Source organism: Calypte anna, chromosome Z (genome assembly GCF_003957555.1).
Source record: "Calypte anna isolate BGI_N300 chromosome Z, bCalAnn1_v1.p, whole genome shotgun sequence".
NCBI lineage: Eukaryota > Metazoa > Chordata > Aves > Apodiformes > Trochilidae > Calypte > Calypte anna.
In genome coordinates, this window is record NC_044274.1 from 24,860,367 (window position 1) to 24,882,767 (window position 22,401).

A 22,401-nucleotide genomic window follows, 5' to 3' on the forward strand; every position below is an offset into this window, starting at 1 on the left:
ACACACACTTTAGGAAGGGTGAGGGAGGAGGACACAGTCACAACAATATGCTGGAAACCAAATGTCCTTCCAGCGAGCAGCACTGGAAATCATACAGCTGAATAGGTCACTGGGCACAAAGAGGAAGGTCAGCTAATCAGAGAGGCTGTGTAATTGGCCATTGGCCTAAAAGGAGATGTGGGGGAGTCCTCTACCAGAGCACCATGCACTCTCCTGTGCTTTCAGCTCTCTGTATGGCAACTATCTGACCAAAGTCTGCTCTTTCAAATTAAGTGTATGGCTAATTCCCAAAGTAACATGATTCTTGCTTAGATTCTGAGGCAATTAACTTCTACCAGTTTCTGAGGGCAGATGACTCACTTCTTCCACAGTTCTGAATGATGTCAGCTGTGTGAGGCATGCGTGATCTACCTTCCAAGCGATCTCTTATTTATGTCAGTGATGAAATTCAAACACAAAAACTCTGCTTCCATGGGAGGACTGAGACATCCCTTCCAAGGGCAGATATGCTCAACAACAAATTTTTAGTGTGTGCCAATCAACAAGAATATTAATAATAATGACTAATAATTATTATCAATAATAATAAAAGATATAATTAAAGAAAATTTAAAAGGCCACTGTTCACATTCAGTGAACACTCTTTCCTGCATTGGATGGAAATGCATGTGAGGCTGTTCCTTTTCTATGCTTAATGTACAATTGCCTTATTTAACATACATAGTACTATGGCTTATAATAAAAGTTGTGTAGTCTGCAGCTTTTAAATTGTTACATCCATTCAGAGGCATCTACTGGATGTGACTATGTACAAAAAAGGAATGGATGAGTCTTGGGTGGAGGGAAGGAAAAGAGGCAGTCAAAAGGAATGGGAAGCAAAGGGACTCCCAGTGAGCAGTAGAGGGAAGAGGTGGGGAGGGCTGCGTGGTGAATGGCAAGATTGTAAATCCCCATTGGGCAAAAGAGAAATCCTTTGCAGTACTGTTTATGCCCATCTACCAGACTGCAACTATTACTTCTTGAACATGTCCTGCAGGGGCCCTGGCAAGTATTTGATGACTGTGTCTAGAATGCTCTCTTCTTCCTCCTCCTCTTCATCCCCACAGCCAGGAGGGATTGCTTTCTTTGGGCGCGTGAGACTCCCTTCAGCATTAGCTTCCAGTGCAGCCTGGGCCTCTGCTTCCTTTTCTTCCTTCTTCTTTATCCCATACTGCAGGGGGGAGATAATACATTGTCAGTCACTCACTGAGCAGGATGACTGATGAAGCCAGCCATCACACATGGTGCCTCAGACTCTGCAATATGAACTATTAATATTCTCCTTTTGCTTGTTTGCACAGACCTCCAAATTATCAATCCTAACAACTCCCCTGTAAGTACTGCCCAGTAGATGAACAGCTATCACAAAACAACATAGTCAGATGCTCAGATAACTCAGAAACAAGCACAGGGGAGAATTTGGCACTATACAGCCATACGCCTGGTAAAGATAATGCAAGCTCTGTGTTAAAGTTTCAGGCTCATACTCTGCTGGTGTTCATCCTCGTTTTTTCTGTTAGCAAGTCTGATACTCAAGTCTGTTGTCCACAATAATTTTAAAATTCTATCTGCAGCATTTTATAGTAAAAGTTTTCAGATGTGGTAAAACTTTAGGAGAAATATTATTAAAAACAAACAAACAAACAAAACCCACAATCAGAATACACAGGAATATGGCAGATGGACTGCAGTGGAAATGAGATAGTTCTAGGTAGTTCTAGTTCTCTTGGAATACGTGGGACAGAAAAACCTCTTAGTGAAAATAAATCCTCATGAGAAACCCTGTATTTGCACAGTGAATTCTTCACATCTGGGGGTAAAGCTGACTCATATGGTCTAAAGAGAAACATCCTTAAGCCTACAAATAGAATGGATACCTGAAATTTGCTACTCCCATTGAGAATGAAATGCACAGAACTAAGACTTTACATGAGTAACCAGAATCTCATTTTAAGTTTCTATATTCAAAATCCCAGATTTATTGAAGACATGTCCAAGAAAAATTACTTCTGCATGACCAATCCTCATCACTCCTCAGCTTTCATGCATTTCAGTAATTCTTAAGTTTTGCAGCTATTTTCATGTGTTCACTTCAGTTACATTAGGGAGCCACTTGACGGAAGAGAAAAGGCATTTGGGTAACAGATATTAGCTTCAAAATTATTGTTCTCTGAAAGCCACTCCTTTATATATGTTTAGATTTTAATTAAAGTACTAAATTGAATTAAGATTGCTCTGTGTACTTCAGAACTATACCATAACTTACCTGAACACATGCAAAAGCCAGCAAAATACTTCGCATTAATAAGCTTTAAAAGAACTTTGAAAAGAAAATCAGATATCATTCAAAACCATCAAAGAATCATGTTGGTACAAAGTACTCAATATTTTCTATTATAAGTAGTATGGTACTGTTGAATAAACATGAAGTAGATGCTCTTTTAATGATTTAATCTTTTAATTTTTTCCATTATGAATAGTCTAAATTGTTTACCAGTAAAGCAAAAAATACATTTGTGATGATGTCATGATTTTCTGATTTCAAAGGGCTCTCAGGTTTGACAAGAAACTCCTAGATATTTCTCAGCAAAGGCAATATTTTTGCTTCCTCTTTCCATCATTATTAGGATTTAGGGTGACAGCTTGCAAGGTTGAAATCAGTAATTTCCAAAACCCCTAGTTCTCTAAATCAATTTTTCCAAGCCAAAATGTTTATTAAGGACATTTATCTTCTTATTTTTGTACCTAGTAAATGCTAGTGACACCAGATTTCATGGGAGGGATATTCAAGACAGATGATGTTTCCATTAACATCTGAGGCAAAAGAAGAATTTGATCAACTTGTAGTTACAAAGCTGACCACAAAGAATACCCAATATAGGACCAAAAACCAGTGCAGGGGAATGCTAGGCTGTGGGCAGCCTGTAAGGTTGTCTAATACTCATTCTTCCTCCTAAGACACAGTTAGATGTCTCTAGGTGATTCCCAGCATAATTTATGTACAGGTTTTACCTTCCTTTGCCTGCTAGAGAAGAGCAGTAGTGGAGACAACATAAATCATATTTGCACACAGGTTCCCTGCATGCTTTCAAATCCTCCATCTCAAAACACCTCTCAGCTCATGGTTGATTGATCCCTCAGCTCACAAACTTGTTGAACAAACACCCAGACCATGGGAAACTGTGGAGCAAATACAACAACTCAAGGGATGCTGTGTGCTAGGACAGAGGGAAGATCAAAGATTATATGGAGGAATTAACACTGTAGTTGTCAGCCTGTGCTGACACATTTCCTTAGGAAGTCTCTACTGATTGACCACAGAGAACTGCACAGGGCTAGAAATACCTCAGCTCTTACAGGATATGTCAAGCCCTAAGCAGCTGCAGAATGGGGCAATAAATGGCCTGGAAAGAGATTTTTCACTATAAAAGGGACATAAAAATGAGATTGGATCATTCCAGGTTACTGGCACAAATGCCAAGTGCAGAAATTTCTTTTCCTTGTTCCTACCTGTACTGATGATGCAACATAAAGAAACAAGCCATTTCATCCTAGTACTTATGTAACACCTACATACAAATTTATTTTGAACAAAAATATTCTTCTCTTGGAGAAACACGACATTGCATCAAGAGTGATTTTTGTAAGAAAGAATGTATTCTGAATATTTAGTGTTATAATTTAAACCTGGTGCCATTTTGTAATGCTCTACATTAATCAAATGCAATGCTGTGATGATCCATAGATGAACAGTGTGGCATTTTTCAGGTGTGAAATTGTTTCAGTGGTAATCAAATTATAAAAAGCAAAGTTTTCATATGAGCAAAATTATTAAAAGAACAAAATTATTAGCCAGACTTGAAACCCTATGTTTAGAGAAGACACTGTGAGGGCAGCTTGCCCACCCTTCCTCCTCAAGGGTTAACTTGATCTGAACCAGTGTTTTGCATAGACACCTCAGCTGGTGAAGGTCTCTTATCTGTTCTGAAACTTAGAAACTCTTTACTTATAAAATATTTCTCCTCTTATGTGATCTGATTCTTTCTAGAATGCATTTTAAAAGGTAAAAAATCTGGAAAATTGAAAATACACAGTTATTGTAAAAATGTTTATGTTTAATCTTTCCTTTTTTCCTTCATTTATTATGCATTCTAAGTTATTTCTATTCTTCCATTACAAAGACAACACCATCCCCATTAAGATCTTCCCATCTTTAACTAGCTCATGGAAACTTCCAGGACTATATTTAGGACTGAAACAAATTTAGAGCAAAAGGTAGTAGTGTTTACCATTGACATTTAATTCTACAGCTGCTGAAGTCCTACCTACAGAAAAATAGTTTGTGTGTATTTAATATATGTAAGCCTAGTCTTTCTACATGATTTCTTTGGTCTGTGAGTGAACAGGCTGTTAAGCCTGGATTTAAGCTTCAGGTCATGATGAGGCAGTTTTCAGTCAGAGGCTTAGGGAAGTTATCTGCCACTGTGATGGACTGTGGTCTAGTTTTGCCTTGATGCTTCAGTAGTGTTTACAGAACTTGCTATGATGAGAGCTGTTGTATGTTTATATGGAAACAGAAACAGCATATTTTTCTTTCCCTACATCTATTTCCCTCAAGCCCTTGAGTTGTTAGAGAATGAGAGAAGGGTTTTCATACAGGAGATGAAACCCAGAGCCCTGAGTGCTCTGCTCTAAGTACACAGAGCCTGCTTTGATGTAGATCTCGCTCAGCAATGTACACTGGCTCTTCTTCCACCACAATTTAGGGGTATCTTTATTTCATTTACATGTGAACTTCTGCTCTTTTTTTGTTTGGTTGGTTGGTTGGTTTTGTTGGTCCACCTGTCTTTCTCATCAGTTTGTTTGTCCCTGGCTTGATGTCCAAGGAGTTGCTATGGAGAAGAGGACAGGATTAGTTTTCCAGACAACTCCTGGGGAAGCCTTTTGAGACATTTGAAAGGAGGAGTCTATATTTCCTCTCTTTGGAAAGCAAGAGTCTATGAGAAGGAACAGGGATAGGTATCACATATCATGATTTTTTCAGAATTCTCAGCAGAAAATGTTTTCTTTTTCTCTGTGTTTGCAAATATGTTAGCTTGCTTCCTCTTGAGTATGCAGCATCCATATTAAAACAATGCATTACTGCATAATGGTTAGCTTTGGTGAGGGGTTGAGCTAAAGTTTCAGGATTGGAGGTAATTAAGTTACTTCTGAATAGCAAAACCTTCCATCCTGTAATCAGAGAAGAAATCTCCACAGTAGACAGAGTGTATATGACTCATGAAGAACAGTGTAGGATAAGAGCTTCCAAAATATTGGTTATAGTCAAACCTGGAGGTTTGACTGAAGTCACCACACTGGCTCATGACCACAGACCCAAGATAAGAAGTGTATATATTGTACTTCTAAACCTGTTAGGTCCTTTGTAAAATCTCTCCTCCAGAACCTGACTTGTGGCTTCCATTATGAAAATCTGGGTAAATTATTTTTCTTCAAAGCAGCTGATACAAGATAAGAAGAAAGAGAAGTTACATATTCCACACTAACAATTACAGTTTAATTGCTTATAAGTCACAGCAAAAATTTAATTTTGCTCTATCATAACCAGGATGGCATCAAGCTGCAGAAGGTTCCTATCAGAGTGGGATATGGTTTCTTCTGTTTCCAGTGTCAAGAATGTAGTTTACTACAAGAAAAACTTCCTAGAAGCTGATTTCTGTCAGTGACTGCACAAATATAGTCTCTTGAACAAGTTAAGAAAAATTTATGGTACAGTTAGACATCTGACATAATAAAACCACAGGACATATCTGAATTTATATGTGCACTTTATAAGATCAGAACATGGAGTACAAGCTGCTATTCCTCCTTCCTGCCTCCTGAAATTTTTTTGCTTTGACAAATGAAAGCCTACATTTTAGTAAAAGGCTAGTAAAATTAATTCCCCAGGATGCTGCAGTACTTTAGATTACTTATTTTCTAAATATTTTCTATAGTCACTCTTTACTATATGTAGAAATGCCTCTACCCTTCCCCTGCCCTATTGAGGGCACTCTGCCCTATTGAGATCACATCTGGAATATTGTGACCAGTTCAGGGCGCCCTAGTTCAAGAGGGACAGGTACATACTACGAAGAGTCCAACAGAGGGCTACAAGGATGATCAGGGAAGTGGAACATCTCTCTTATAAGGAAACCTTATGAGAGACCTGAGGTTGTTCATTATGAAGAAGACTGAGGGCATCTTAATGTTTAGAAATATCTGAAGGGTGGGGTGTCAAGAAGAAGGAGCTAGTCTCTTTTGAGTGGTGCCCTGTGTTGGAACAGGAGGCACTGGACATAAACTGGGACACAGGAAATTCCATCTCAACATGAGAAAAAACTTTTTTATTGTAAGGGTAACAGAGTATTGGAACAGGCTGTCCAAAGAGGTTATGGAGTCTCTTTCTCTAGAGACTTTCAAGACCCATCTGGACACAGCTCCGTGTCACCTGCTCTAGGTGAGCTGAACTTGATGGTCCCTTCCAACCTCCACCATTCTGTGATTCTATGGTTCTGTGAAATGCTCCAGTGGATGAGAAGTGGCTCACTGCAGAATGAGTCAGCTTTCCCTTACAGTGAAAAGCATGGTGAAGATGCAGATAACTGCCAAAAGAAATATTTTTTTGTCTTCTTCAGGGGATGAAAGAAGTCTCAGACTGCTAATGAGGCATAGAAATTATTATCACCCTGCATTGCTAGGTCTGTGCTTGCTAGGGTTCATTGTTTCATTGTCATATTGGTCATGAGCACTTTGGCAGACTACAGGTTGAAGCTGAAATGCAAAGCTTGAAACCTAAATGGCTGATTCATTTCAAGTTTAGCTCTCAACAGATAAACTACGTGAGCTCTCTGAATCTGATTGCTTTGCAAATCACCGGGAGGCCCCTAGATTTTTTTAAATGAAACAGTTTCTGAGACCCAGTTTTGTTTCTAGCATGTTGCATTAATTTCTCCGCGTACGTGTCAATGCTTGCTATTATGAGTTTTATGTTGCCCTTGGCATTTGTAGTACACTCAAAGCTCTTTAATATGTAGGAATGTATTACCAGCAAAGAAAAATGGGAGGTAAGAAAGCTCATCATAGAAGACCAAGACTTTATTTAGAAAATATTCCACAAGTAATATAGTACATGACTGAAAGTATGCTTCAGCTACATTTATGTTTCTTACTGTAGTTCAGCTCTATGAAGGACATTTGTATCCAACAGTTCTCTTCTTTTAGTTAGAGACAATCTGAGAGAAATTTTTAAAATTAAATTCTATTTAAACAAGACAACAGTTCACAAACATAGGTTAACTGTTACACAAGCAAAAAAAAAAACAAAAAACAAAAAACAAAAAACCCCAAACCAAGACAAAGCCTAGAAAAATACCACCAACATCAGAAAATATAAGAAGAGAGCCAACAGCCTCAGATATAAAAGGACCACTTATATCCCTACTGCTGAGAATCCTGGGATCTAACCTGGAAGGAAAAGAAACCTCTAGCCTGACATATAGGTATGCATCTGCATTTACCCAGCTTTCTTTATGATCTGTATTGGGAGAGATTAATTTCTTCTTGGTAGACAGAGAGCTTAAGTAAGATTTATTCTTGCAAAGAGGGTTGCAGTGAGAGAGTCGGCTCTGAAACACAGTCTTTGCTTATAATGATGACATGCTGAAATATTACAAGTTGCTTCCATGCCATTCTCATAAGATTATTCTGTCCTCGGTAACTTCCCTAGATTGATAGGATGAGGTTGACAGGACATTCAGCTCTTGCGAAGTTTCCACTAAGAATTTTTTTTTCTTCAGTAACCTACACTAATGTTTTCAATGCTGACTTTGCCAACAGCACACGGCAATGTAACTCTGTAATAGTAAGAGATCAGGGAAGATTAGTTAGGTGATTATTTTCAGTCCTTGCTGGGAAACTATTTAATTTTTGTCATCAACTCCTCGGGGATTCCTCTGTGTGGAATAAATCCTGCCATACCCCATTTTGGCTAGGATTTAATTAGCACATCCACCCTGACAGTACATCTGTGGAGACCAAAGCCACAAGCTCAGACCCAAGACTAAGTAAAATCAAAGGTAGTTAATCAATTAGTTTGAATTCTTTGACATACACTTGCCTCTGAAGTACAAGAAGTACTTCTGAATCCCATTAGCTAATGACAGGGAGAACTCTGGCATCAATAGGTTCTAAAAATGGGAAGAACACTTTAGGCACACATAAAGGGCAAGTAAGAAAGGATGAGTGTTTATTCACATGCTCTAGCCTTTCACAGAGTCATGAAAAATGAATTATCTTTCTCTAGCCCTTTTTGATCTGACACACTAGCCTCTCCCTTTTGTAATTCAATATGGTTTTCTTGCTCTCCAGGAGGCTGTGGAAGTCTTGTCTGTAGTGAATGAAAGTTGATAAGGGGGAATATCTGGTGCATCTTAATAGTCCAGCTGAATAGTACTAATGGTGTTACAGTGCAAGAGGGACCCACTCAGGCTCTGAAGCTTCAGTATTGTTCAGTATTCTCATCTTCTCTGTTAATTGGTCAGAGACAAGATGTTAAGCACTGCAGTGATAAGTAAGCCAGGGCAGATCCCATGAAGCTCACAATCCACATCAGGTTAAGATCTGTATAGCTAACCTTGTATAGAAGAGCTTGCTGACTCTACAGTACCTCTCTGATAGGCAAGTCTTTGCTTTATGGCAAAGGAGCTTCACCTCGCTCCTGCCAGCTTCTATTTTGTAAAGTAAGAAGAAGAGCCTTTTCAAGAAATAAAACTTACTATAATAATTTTCAAAGGTTCTTGAGATCTTGGTTTTGACTTGCAGTTTTTGTTGCCCTCTCCATATATGCAGGACCCCATAGCAATTCAGAGAGGAGAGAACAGCTGAAATGTTAACCTGTTGCTGGGTAGAGATATACACCCTCCAGATAGTGAGTCAGGATAAGAGTCACAAGCCCATTTTGTTTCTCTCTCTTGATATGATTGAGTACTTTTTTTCTGACACAGCAATGAATGGGGCCTTTTTCAATGGCATGGTGGCTTTTTGTTGTGTCCATTTCAAAAAGCAATAGCTCTACTTCTACTGGATAAGTAGTATCCATCACTGGATAAGTGATGTCCAGCCATGTTCACATTATCCTACTCAAGCTAGGCAAATGAAGGCTGTCTTTTTTTTATATTGTCTGAGAATTTCTCCATCTTTAATGAGTTTTCCAGTATTCTTTGGAGGGGTAAGGGTTAAGAGAGAATTTACAGTCACACTGAACTAGAGCTGTGGATGATGTGAAGTGCTAGTGAATGCTGGAAGTAAACACATCAGTAATTGAGCCTGCAAATGCATGTGACCATGCACATCACAAGCACACTGATCATGCCGTTCCCTGCCCCTGACCAATTTTCACTATCTTCCCTTTATTTTCCATCTGTGCATGCCTAACAGATGCAATGCTATCACTTTAGAAATTTCCATCTCTTTAATTAATTTATTTATTTATTAATGAAGAGCCATTCTTCAAAAGTAATAAGAGTAATTAAAAAGAACAACTAATACATCTCACTGAAACAGATATAGGCTTTTTGGATAAGCTGGGATTTTTTGTTTTGTTTTGTTTTGTTTTGTTTTTGTTTGTTTGTTTTTGGTTTTTTTTTTCTGGAGGTGAGGGGGGCAAAACCTCAGCATATTTAGGTAATGGCTCTAGTTATACAAATTACTGCTAAAATGTGGAATCTTTTCATGTAACAGGTTTAGATTAGAAGCCCGGAGAAAACCTGGGCTTTCGTATCTCAGTGTCTGCTAACACTAAACAAATCTTGTATTAGTGGAAGTGTCTCTTTTACTACCAGTAAAGTACTTAAAAAATTAATAGCATGCAAATACAGAAGAGGCTAGCACAAATGCAGTGAGGAAAACTCTGATACTGGACTAACAAAAGGGCTATTATTGCCTCAAGGATCACTAGAAGGAAAGGGCTCACTATGTGCAGAACAGAGAAGCCAGCAAACAACTCAATTCAGCCTGCAGCCAGGGCAGGACAAGCACTAAGGACAAGTAGAAATGATCCTCTGCATCTGAGCTGGCTGAAAGGATATGCTGCCATGCCCACTGGTGGGTTACTCCTGTCACCATGTCAGCAGATCAAATCGGTATGTTACTCTTTCAGATCTTACTTAAGAGATGCTGAGGTATGTATTCAAATTCTGGCACTTGTTGCTTTTTAACTGATGTGCTTTGAGAGTAGAAATCTGCCATTTGTGGGATTTCTGGCTAAGAGGCCTGTCTCTTTCTAAGTGTGGCAGTTTCCTCAGTCCCTAGTCTGGCTCTTGTCTGACTTGTTTCTCCCCCCAAGAAAGAAGCCTGTCTCTCCCACAGGTGTGTCAGGAGAAAAAAGTATGAGCCATAGAGACACAGTCTGATTCTCTGAAGAAAGGACAACTCACTGACAGTACAATTATAGTTGGCCCTAAAACTACTTGCTTGCTCTCTAGATTACCCATCAATATTTCATCACTCATCTGTGCTGCTTCTCAGCACAGTACAGCAAGCCTAAGGACACTGTTGTTTTTCAAAAGCACCAAGTTATGTTACTTGTCTCGCTGTTCAGGCTTCTGTTTGGAAAATGAGTGTTAACTTCACCAGCCTTTAGCAGAGCAGATGTGGGCCTCCCAGGAGAAGAAGGTACCAGATTTGCTAAAGCAGGGAAAGCAGTGCTGCGAACAATGAAGCACAAAGGAAGCAGGGAGCTGCTTTATGTCAATGAATTTAATTAGAAGACATCAACAACCTTTTTCCCACTTCCTCCTGTATCTTTTCCTGATGGGATGTCATCTGGAATGTACATACAAAACAAAAAGCAAAACTCCAGACGCTAGGGCATTTGCTCTCTGCACCATGCTTTAGAAACACAGGGCATTTCTCCAGCACAAAGTACAAGGCCTGAGAAGTCACACTCTACACGGTTTACATGTCCAGGTGCTGGGAGCAGGACCTGACAGAGCTGGCCTCTGTGAGAAGAGGCCATGGGTGCCCTGTGCTGGTTTAAAGGAACTAAGCCCATTATTTAGCAAGGTGTTCTCCCATTTAGGGCACTCCTTCCCACAAAGGCTTTGCAATGAGTGGTAATAGAAGAAGAGGTTCCCCAGAAGCACCTAGCTCATTTTGATAGCTAGAAGGTAAGCAGCTGTTTTGAGTTTTTACTGTCATTGGACAGAGCAACACATCCTGTCCCTGGGCAGGCATCTAAGACATCATCCATTAAAGTTTGTATTTTGCTGTGTTGAGTCCTGAGGAAGAATTAACCACCAGCTCAGGCAGAGATAATTAACAGTTTGATAGCTAAAGCTTGATAAGGCAAACCCACTTTATGAACCTCGTTATCCCTATAATGATAGCAAAATATTCCCAAGGCTCCCTCCTCATCTGAATTAATTTCCATAACTCTGAACTCTGCAGGTGCCTATTGTGAAGTTCTTTTTTAATTTTTTTTCATTTTTTAAAAAATAGATATTTAATTACCGATTCTCATTCTGACAGATCCACTAGAATTAGAAAGCAGGAAGGTTCCTCTTCCTTTCCATCCCACTCTCTCAAACTTCCTCCCCTTAGGTATAATCAATTCCTTCTGCAGAAATGGAAACAGATAAGGAATGCATTTGGGTTCTGCTAATGAAAGCTGGCAATAGCTGTGAGATTCACCATAGCATGTCGCAACCAGTTCCAATGTATATTATGTTACAAATTATCATTTCACAGATAAGAGCTAGCACAAAGAAAAAGAGTCCTCTAAAACGAAGGAAAAAGTACCGTCATTTAGTGTTGATAGAATATACTTCTTGGCTTACTCACACATGGATTCAGTTTAGATTAGTTTCAGAATTGCCTTCCAGCAATTCTCTTTTCCTTACACAAGACTTTTTATTGCATGCCAGATCTTAGCTCTTTCTAAATGTGAGTCCTATTCTTTTGAAGACTCAACAATCAGCTTCACTAGGTCCTCTTTGGGAAAAGGAAGATATGTGCCCCCAGACTATTATCAAAGACCTTCTATGGAGATAATGCCTTTCCAGTCAGGATGATAATACTTCCTACCTGCCCCTCAATTGAGAGATCATGTGCAAAATGATCATTTCAGATGGGGAATGTGCAGCAAGTAGAGATGAGCTCTTGAGATGTGAAGCCTGATACCCCACTTCACAGTAAGTAAAGTGTAACCCTGTCCCCCTCAGTGACCTGTGGACCTTTTTCAGTGATTCTGTTATGCTGGAGAGTTCCTGCAGGGAGAAATTCAGGGGAAAAGCTTTGGCTGTTTTTCTGTGCACATCCTGAGCCACAGTTCAGTAGGGACATCTCCCAGCAGCTCTTTTCTTTGAGTAGTTTGACACCACTACTCTCCTGCAATATGAGGCTTTCCCAGAGTGACTCCTTTGAAGGGAGCTAAGTGGGTCATAATCTTTGAACAACTGCATGGTACATATATCACATCAACAGGTCAGAGTTCTGGAGAACATTTTCAGGTTTTGAAGAGAATTAAAATTTTGCTACAAGAATGAGGTTTTTTCAGATATCACTTTATGAAAGCCTGAAAAAAATTGTGTCAGTGGCAGTGTGTTGGCACAATCTGTGAGATTGGACACTGCCTGTTTCCTCACTTCAGGTATGGAGATGCAGCTGGTAGAGTAACAAGACTAGAAAGATCCTTGGGCAGAATGTGTGGAGGTCCATAGCCTGTCAGCTGCAGAGGGATAGAGCACAATGCTGTATAAATATCTCATCCCCATAGTACCTTTCTGAGACTTAGTATCTAGAACATTATAGTGACTTCGTCCTTGTGACATTGCAGAAGATTAAAATCATAACATAATCTTCTACTAGGCTTTGATCAAAATAGTTGTGCTGTGGTGTGAACAACAGGCCCTCATCAGAATCTTTTCTTTCAGCCTTTCATTATGATGATACAATGCCCAGACATATCACTTAAGGTCAGGATGAATCAGGATGAATTTTGAAATAGAAAATCCCTAAACAAACTCTTAAGAGAGTTTGGGCAGAACTTCCAATGAGGATGATGAAAAATGCTAGACCTTATCCTAGACTAAGAAAGTGCTATGTTTAGTATGAGCCAAATGGAGAAGAGAGAAGAACAGAGGATAGGAGAAAGAGACAGTCCAGACTTGCTCTCTGCTTTTTATATAGCAGAGATGAGTCACAGTCTGGACTTATACAGGAAAGAAAAAAATTAAAACTACTTTGGCTTTCTTTACTCATGGTGAGCTTGTTGTTCACCAGAAAAGTCCTTCTATGCAGAGCTGTTTTGCAGCAGATCAACCCCTAACCTGTAATGGTGCACAAGATTCTTCCTCCCTAGGTGCAGAACCCTACATCACTTTTGCTGAACTTCACTGAGTTCCTCTCCAGCCAGCTGTACAGACTGTCCAGGTCATGCTGAATGGCAGCACAGCCTTCTGATATATAAGCCACTCCTCCCAGTTGTATATCATCATCAAACTTGCTGAGAGTACAGTCTGTTCTTTTATCCGAGTCATTGATGAATATGTTGATCAGAACTGGGTTCAGTACTGACCCCTGTGGAACATCACTGGCAAAAGGCCTCCAACTAGATTCTGCACAACTGATCACAGACCTCTGAGCTCTGACATTCAGCCAGTTCTCAACCCACCTCAATGTCCACACACCTAACCCACACTTCCTAAGCTTCCCTGTGAGGATGCTACAAGAAACAGTGCCAAAAGCTTTTCTGAAGTAAAGGTAGGCAACATCCACTGCTCTCCCCTCATCTACCCAGCCAGTCATATAAGGCTATCAGACTGATCAAGTATGATTTCCCCTTGGTGAGTCGAGGCTGACTACTTCTGATAATCTTTTCCATCACATGCTTAGTCATCAAGAATTAGATGTTCCATCACCTTTCCAGGGATGGAGGTGATGCTCACTTGCCTGTAGGTTTCTGGGTCCTCCATCTTGCCCTTTTTGAAGACTAAAGTGAAACTGGCTTTTGTACAGTCCTCAGGCACCTCTGTTGTTCTTCATGACATTTCAAAGATGACAATCACTTAGCAATAACATTTGTCAGCTCCTTCAGCACTCTTGAGTGCATACCATCAGGGCCAATGGATCTGTGGGTGTTCAGTTTGCCTAAGTGATCTCTAATCCAATCATCCTCAACCAAGGGAAAGTCTTCCTTTTTCCATACTTTCTATTCTGCCTCCAGGATCTGGTATTTCTGAAGGCTGGCCTTAGGAGTAAAGACTGAAGCAAAGAAGGCATTCAGTAATTCTATTTTCTCTGTATCCCCCATCACCAGCGCACCCACTTCATTCAGCAGTAGGACTGCATTTTTCTCAGTCTTCTTTTTGCTACTGATGCATTTGATGAAGCATTCTTTTTGTCCTTGACATTCCTTGCCAGATTTAATTCCATATGGGCCTTATCCTTCCTCATTGCATCCCTGCATATTCTGACAGCATTTCTATATTTATTCCAAGAGGCCAGTTCTTTTTTCCACCTTCTTTAAACTTCATTCTTCCATTTGAATTTTTCCAGCAGCTTCCTACTCATCCATGCAGGTTTCATGCCACATTTGCTTGATCTCTTACTCATGGGTATGCTTCAGTTTTGAGCTTGGAGGAAGTGGTGCTTGAATACTGGCCAGCTACCTCGGACCCCCCTATGCATGGGAGCCCTAACCCATGGGATTACTCCAAGTAGGTCTTTGAAGAGGCCAAAATTAGCTCTCCAGGGCTTCAATACTACTTACTGCCCTGCTTCTTCCATGCATGATCCTGAACACCACTACCTCGTGTCTTGTTTGGCTTCTGTGTCTCTACAAAAACTGAAAAGTGCTTTGAATCTTTTTCCAGTGAGTGCATGTCATGACTACCTGTAATTTACAATTGGCAAACAAAAGGTCAGAAACATTTCAGCTCCTCATTGATTTAGAATATAATATTTAGAGAATAATAATAATAATAATAATAATAATAATAATTTTTAAATATTGAAATTTCATGAAATACATACCAGAAAAAAATGGAAATCATATCCTGAGGGCAAGATACTTTTGCTGATTTTTTGCTGAGTCTCACCATTTTGATACTGAAGAACATCCTCCTCCTAAATCTCTTCAGTTTAAAACCATTCCCTCTTGTCCTGTTGCTGGACACTGTTATGAAAAGTCCCCCTCCAGCCTTCCTGTAGATTCCGTTCAGGTATGGGAAGGCAGTTCCAAGCTCCCTCTGGAGTCTTCTCTTCTTCAGGATGAACAATCTCAGCTCCCTCAGCCTCCTGGAGCAGAGGTGCTCCACCCCCTGGATCATCTTTGTGGATTTCCTCTGAACTCACTCCAACAAATCTATGTCCTGATGGTGGGGACACCAGAGGTGGATGTAGTAGTCAAAGTGGAGTCCCACAAGTGCAGAGTAGAGGGGCAGAATCACCTCTCTTGATCTCCTGGCCATGCTCCTCTTAATGCATCCTAGGATAACCGTTGGTTGCCTGAGCTGCATGAGTGCACTGCTGGCTCATGTTGAGCTTCTCATCAATCAACACCCCCCAGATCCTTCTCTTGAGGGCTACTCTGTACCCACTCTGTACCTAACTTGTAATCATAAAATGAAGCTGTACTACTTGAAAATGAGTGCCAAACACAGACTGAATAGTTCTGTTTTACCAAAATAAACTCATTCCACTTACACTGCTCGTTTAACTCATTCTCAACAGTAAGTCCTTGTTTGAAGATTGATTTAATATTAACAAAAAATATTTCCTGAGATAGCGCTGTTGCATCAGGCCATAAACATTTGATTCTTTTGTTTAGATGAAAGCTCGTTCAATTTAATGTATTTTGTTTAACAGTCTTCAAGTGTTTTCAGCAACATTTTTTTCCCTGACAACTGGTTTATGGTTCTTTCTGAGCTACTCACAACACAGATTCTTATCCCTTAATGGTGATTTTGCTTCATGTCTACAATGCTCCAGTGAACAGATCAGAAATATACTTTAGGTAGCTACCATAAATTTGTCTAAATTTCATCCTGTCACTGTATATTTATCTGGGAGAGGGGAAGAATTTGGTCCAGGGAGGTTGCAAGCTTTTAGAACTCTCTCTGTACTTACTCCTGCCAGGAAAAGGGAAAGAAAGCAACCTGCAATCCGTTCACATTTCAGATAACTTGGTGATTCATATCTGGCAACACCAATAGTTTAGGGGTAGCTACATGAAATGGAATGGCTAGCAAGCAGGGCTATGCTCCTATGCTCCTACCCTAACATCACCCAAAACACAATTTGGTATTTCATGGTCTGAAGCACAGAAGCTATACAACCCCTTAATTCCCAGGTCTGTAAGGCTGAGAGGTATCACCAAAGCCCCTGTTGTGTTTAAGCTCTGCCAATAGCATTCCCCTCCTGCAGCTGGCAGACTCAGCAGATGATGTAGGACATGAGACTGCTGCCCAGAAAGGTGCTGAGGACCAGGAGCGACCATCAGCTGCACAACTGGCCTTGGGAACATGTAGCAGAGATCTACCACCACACAATTTACACACACAATTAAGTTCCTCCTTTGTGGAAGAAAAAAGGCATTTGCCTTTAAATGTTGCCTTGACTTTTGCATTTTGATCCCTTAACTGTCATAAGTTAATGGCATAAGGTACGCGATATTTAAGTTACAGCTTCAAAAGTCAAGGGCAGAGAAAATACTGTCATATATAGTAAATGTTCCTAAACATGTAAGAAGATTCTACATAGGATATCAAGTTCTGACGTTGTCTTGCCAGTTGGCCTTCAGTGATACTGTTTCAAGGAAGAAAAACCACCTACAGATACTGTGAAAACAGTCATGGAGCAGAGAGGCTCGTATTATTGGGTAAGAAAAACCATAAACAACCATCTTTTTTGCACATACACAAACAAAGCAAGTTTAACTATCCACACGGAAAGCATTCCTCCTTGTCAGTATGTGCAATATCCATGACAAAACAACACTGCATTTTCCCCAAGAATACTTTCGTTGGTTCAGAACAAAGAATAAGAGCATACATCTTATACAGGCAAAAGAAAAGGAAAATCACGTTTCGGTGGAAAAGATGAAAAATGTTGTGATCAGCATAACAGTATCACTGCTCTTGTATTAGTCTGTAAATTTGCATTTACACAAGTTAAATGCTATAGGGCATTTCTCTGCAGCTTAAGAGCTCCAAATAAAATTGTCAGTTACTTTAATTTGTAGTTAATATATTTGGTGCTTTTTAAAGAGGAAAAAAATATCCATGCATCTATTATCTTGCTTAAGCTTATAATCAGCATCCTGCTGTGACTTTGAATTAATTGCTTTTTTTTTTGGTTTCTCTGGAATTGGGAGGCAGAGTGTAGTGTGGAATCCAAATTCAATAAAGGACGTAGACTCAAAAGAAGCTTGTACTTGTTGTGACTGTGCTCTGTGATGGGCTTCATGGTCCTCAAAAGAACAGTATAGCCCAAGCTATGGGAAGCATGACAAATCTGAGTCTACTGTCACCATTAGGATAGCAATCTATATCTTAATCATTAGCAACATTTCTCTACCACAGGGTATTTTTCTCTTAGCCACGGTATCATCTCCCTAAAATGTTCTGCCTCCCAGATAAAGGCAACTGGCACAGTAAGGGAGCCAGCGAAGGACCTGCAACATCATAAACCAATTTTTCAAATAGGATAAAGGAAAGCACTGACCTGTCATACACTTGGCCCACCCCCTCTTTGCATCTGCTTTTCCTTTCACTTTGGCACATCTGTCCAGCTGTATTCACAGAACAGGGATAATAATTCTTACACCAAGTGTATGCTGCCCTTCCCGTGTGGGACTCTGTACACCAAGTGAACTGTCTTATACTCCTAGCTCAGACAATTTCTGGAAACAGAAGCCAGGCTGCTTCTTGGGACAGAGACCCTCTTCTCCAGGCTGCACTGGAGGTTATTTTATCCCTGTTCTTGTGTATTGCTTCACCTTTAACCCTGTCAAAAAAGCACTGCCTAAACGGTTGTTTTAGAGAGAATGAGGCTTCTTACTAAAATGATATTTACCTCTTTTTGAGGATTATAAAGCTACTGCAGCTCCTGATTTTTCCCAAGCATTACCCATAACTACAGACAATGTTCTGGCCTTTGAGTTCTACTTATGTAAATCAGGAAACATCGATGTTTTAGCCACTGTGATCAGGACTAGATTGCATGCAGAACTGGGGGGGGGGTTGGCAGGCTGCATTTAAGAGCATGTTCACTAGAAACTGCATAGTTTACTTAATCTAATCAGAAATATGAAGACAGTGTCATGTTTTTTTAATCAAACTCATGATAAATAAGTCCTTTTGTTAGCTCTGCACTAACATACACATTAGTCTGTTTCCACAGATACCCCATTGTGCAGCTTACAGTTTGATTCTTCATTCGTATTGTGAAGCTATTAAGTGTGCCCTTGATTACATTAGAGTCAGGGAGACCTGGCACCTCATAGCAAGACCCAGGTGCTTTAGTAACTATTAGTCCACTTAGCCAATACTTCAGAGCTTTCAGGTCTGAGTTTCATTAGAGGAACTGTGGGATTTTTACTATCATTTAAGAAACTGTTTTACTTCACAATCAGGAAGCCCTGATTGGAGGAGATTAGGGAAAGAGGAATTGTGCAATGCTGTTGCAAGGTAGCTGCACTAGGAAGAGCTGCAGTTTCATTCTGCAGGATTCTTATCAAACTCCTTCAAAACCATGCTTACCTAGTGCTGAAGCTTTGAACCTTTTATTTTAGATTTCTTTGTCAGAATCGTGTGCAAACTTATATGTGCACAACAGTGCAGGGCTTACCATATTGTTTCTGAGTCATCAGTGAATAGATGTCAAGAATTTTTCCTGAAAAGTAGAGTTATATTCACCTATAAAAGCAGGATACAGGAAGGACTTTTATGCTGTTTGGTGTTATCAGGGCAGAAAAAGCACCTTTAGTGGTCTCTGCACCTGAACTACCTTCAGTAATGCAATAGGTGGTTTTGCAGCTCCATTTCACATAAGACTTAGGGTAATTTGATGAATGTTTACATCTAGTTTTTTAACAAAAATTCAAATTTCTTTCTAAATTACTTCCCTCCATAAGAGGAAAACCCGTGTCAGTCAAACAAATAATTTCACTTAACTTGAAGTATAGTTTTTTAAGTTCTGGGCATCATTACTGAAAGCAGTTGACAAATCAGAGACATTCTTTCATAGAGCTACTGTGGTTGTGCTTGTGCTCACACTCACACTGCTCTGTGGTTAAGACACTTGCCAAGATATATACTGTAGAAAGAAGCAGGAAGGAGCTTTGAAGTGCCATATCCTGCTAGGATTTCAAATATTGTCTCTGCCTGCCTAAATAATATATATGGTGAATACAGGGAAAACACAAGTGGTGCCCAGATCCCCACAACTGGAAACAATCATGTCTAAATACTATCCAAATGGTGGGACTTCTTAAAAAATATAATGTTCCTGATACTGAAACCTTTCACTGTGGAAGTTTTCTCAAGGCTATAGTTTCATAATTGCATTAAGCCGATTTCAATTATTTGAATGGGTTCAGGCTCTTAGCTACTGCCAGATAATTGCTCTTGTCACCTGTCATGTGGCACCTCTAACAGTCATGTGTGAATGTGGATCATTAAACTGCAAAGAGACAGAAAGCTTTTAGGAAGGTCAGTTGTCAGTTCTGACAGTGTGGGAGTTCTGAATTTAAGCTAAAGCACCCTGCCTTCTGTCCTTTGCCTAATGCTTCTCTAAATGCTCTCAGTATTCCAAAATTGAGACGTAGCTTTATTTTGCAGGGAGAAGCTGTCTTTTGGAAACTCAAAACCAGTCAGTGGAGGGAGAACAGCACAGTCTTGTAGGTTTAAAATCTGATTTTGAATTTCTGATGCAAGCAGGGATAAAAAGCAGGGCTGGGAATGTGAATTCACCTTTTTATAATAACAGCACAAGTGAACAGCCAGAAGGTGAAAGAGAAAAATCAATAAAAATGTTAGTGTGCAGAGTTCTCCCATTATCTGTGACTGCTTTTGGCCCATCACTGGGATTGCTTTTGTTAACCAAATTTACTCAGAGATCCTTGCAAAAAATACTGGTGAAGAGACCTTGACTACAGCCTCTTGGAAGCATCTAGAGTGCAGTGTGCCTTTTACATGGGCAGAATACATACCAGAGTAAGAGGCGGATTAAAATTAGGGTACATGACAGGCCTTTCTCCTTGACATTCACTGAGCCTGTCAAAGGGATCTGAGTGCTAAATCTCTATGAGAAAATGGAAGCTTAAACAAGGGACTGCACACATCTGTCAAGGGAAAGAGCCTGCAGAGCAGATCTGAGACATCTAGATTCCTGCTTCTTCCCTCAGAGTGTCAGGTGCCCTGCAGAAGCAAGGAATATCCCTATCTCTGGGTGCATCTTGGCAGTTTCTCATTTGAAATTCTCCCACTACCTGTCTCTGAAGTATCACTTCTCTCTCTTCACCATCAAATCCACACCTAAAGCAGTTGGCAACACAGAATCATCTTAAACCACTTGCCAAAGACTTGATCATTCAGATCAAGTCTGATAGAAGAGCGATCATTCCCCCAAAAGTAAACCAGTTCTTTTCCAATTTTTTCTGTTTGTAGATCATCCTACTCTGGCAAATCTGTTGGAGGAGGACAGAATTCTTTCACCATGAATTGAAATTTTAAAAAGGCACATTTTTCTTTGCAGTAACAAGTAGAACATATATCCTCAACCTAGACTTACACTGAAAACCATTGGGTTTGGGAAGAGGTGACTACTTTTCAAATGCCTGTAGAGAGATGAGTCCACACCCTCTCACTCACCAAGTCAGACTTCCCCAGCAAGAATTCAACAAAATGCCTCCTTTCCAGCTCTCAGCTTGATCTGTTGTCCTCAGCTCCTCCTCTGGAATCTGCCTTCTTTCTCAGGACATGGGAGAAAGGCAAATAAGGAGTGAAAGCACACATCAAGACTGAGAGACTGTTTCAAGAGCACATATGGGTTATTGCCTCTTTTATTAAAGGAGACAGTATAGTTAGGAGTGAGAACTGGCTCTCTAAATTAGAAAGTACAGATTTGCAAAGGCTGGAAGACCACATGGCAAAGGGATAGAAAGCATTAGTGTCATACTTCCTGACTTATCAAGCACTGTGAAACTTTTAGGAGTTAACTAAAGTAAGCCAGCTTCTGTTAAACATCATCACACTGACTGGGCCCTATGTGAAATCAGGGAACCCTTCTCTCAGCTTTCCAGAAGGCTCTGCATTGTGTCCAAGGCTTTGTGGAAACCTGAGCATGCCTCAGAAACATCTTTCTCTGTTTCTGCTTTACATCTTCTCATTAATCTCTCCTCTTGGAGCTGCCCAGTAGAAAAAACACTGTAGAGAAAATCTATGTAGTAGAAATTGGGTATAGATGCAGAATATCCCAGGAACTCCCAGCCTCAATTACAGGTAAAAAGTCAGCTAAATTCAAGTTGCAATTTTTCATTTCCACTACAAACTAAAATTCCATATCATATGCAATGAACTCAAAAAACTCAAAATGGGCATGGGCAAAAGCATTTTCCTTGTCATTCAACTAGAGATTGACTGCAGAAAATGAAGGTGCTGCCCTTCATCTCACTGAAATCAGTGTACTAACTTCTTTCCTTCTAAACAAACCTAATATCTGCTACAAATTGCAGTCCATGGACATCTGTGGTTCCAACGTCGAAGTATAGGAAACATGAAGACTGCAAGCAGAAATTTTCTATCCAGACATGCAGCTGGAACAAGCACACAGACATGATGAAGCTGACCTTCTGCTTCTCTGCAATACAACATTTGCTGGCCAGGTTTACAGTTTAAATTAACTGGTTCTGTGTATAGCATCTTCAATGGTACAATCCACTCATTAGGGAGAAGAAAAATGCTTTCAGCACCACTCGCTAGTCAACAAACGGGGATTAATAAGACACATCAGAATGTAACAAAACATTATAGGGATTTTCAAGAGAGGTACACTGGAGTTCTCCACCCCCAAAACTCCATGGCAGCAGCTGGCCTAAACTTCTAAGAAGGAAATGAAGCATAAAAGTCACCTGCAAAATAAAAAATACCTATAAGCCCCGCTGTTATCTGCATTTCCGTAGATAAACTGTTCTATTCAAGGGGCAATTAGACCTTTCCCACTTCAGGCCTTTGCTTGGACTATCTTCTTGTTTTGATCTCTGTCTGAGAATCCTTCCTCTGACTTAAGGTGAGTCTGCTTAACAAGGAGACAGAATTTACA

General features: G+C 40.0%; 1 protein-coding gene across 1 annotated transcript in view; it reads right to left on the reverse strand.

Annotated features, from left to right (window-relative positions):
* Positions 1 to 1,012: 1,012 nt before the first annotated feature.
* The window catches only part of CPLX1 (complexin 1), a 35,462-nt gene continuing 14,073 nt past the window's right edge, over positions 1,013 to 22,401 (reverse strand). Inside the window, exon 4 of the mRNA XM_030467576.1 lies at positions 1,013 to 1,210. Coding sequence (XP_030323436.1) covers positions 1,013 to 1,210 — 198 coding nt within the window. The remainder of the gene's footprint in view (positions 1,211 to 22,401) is intronic.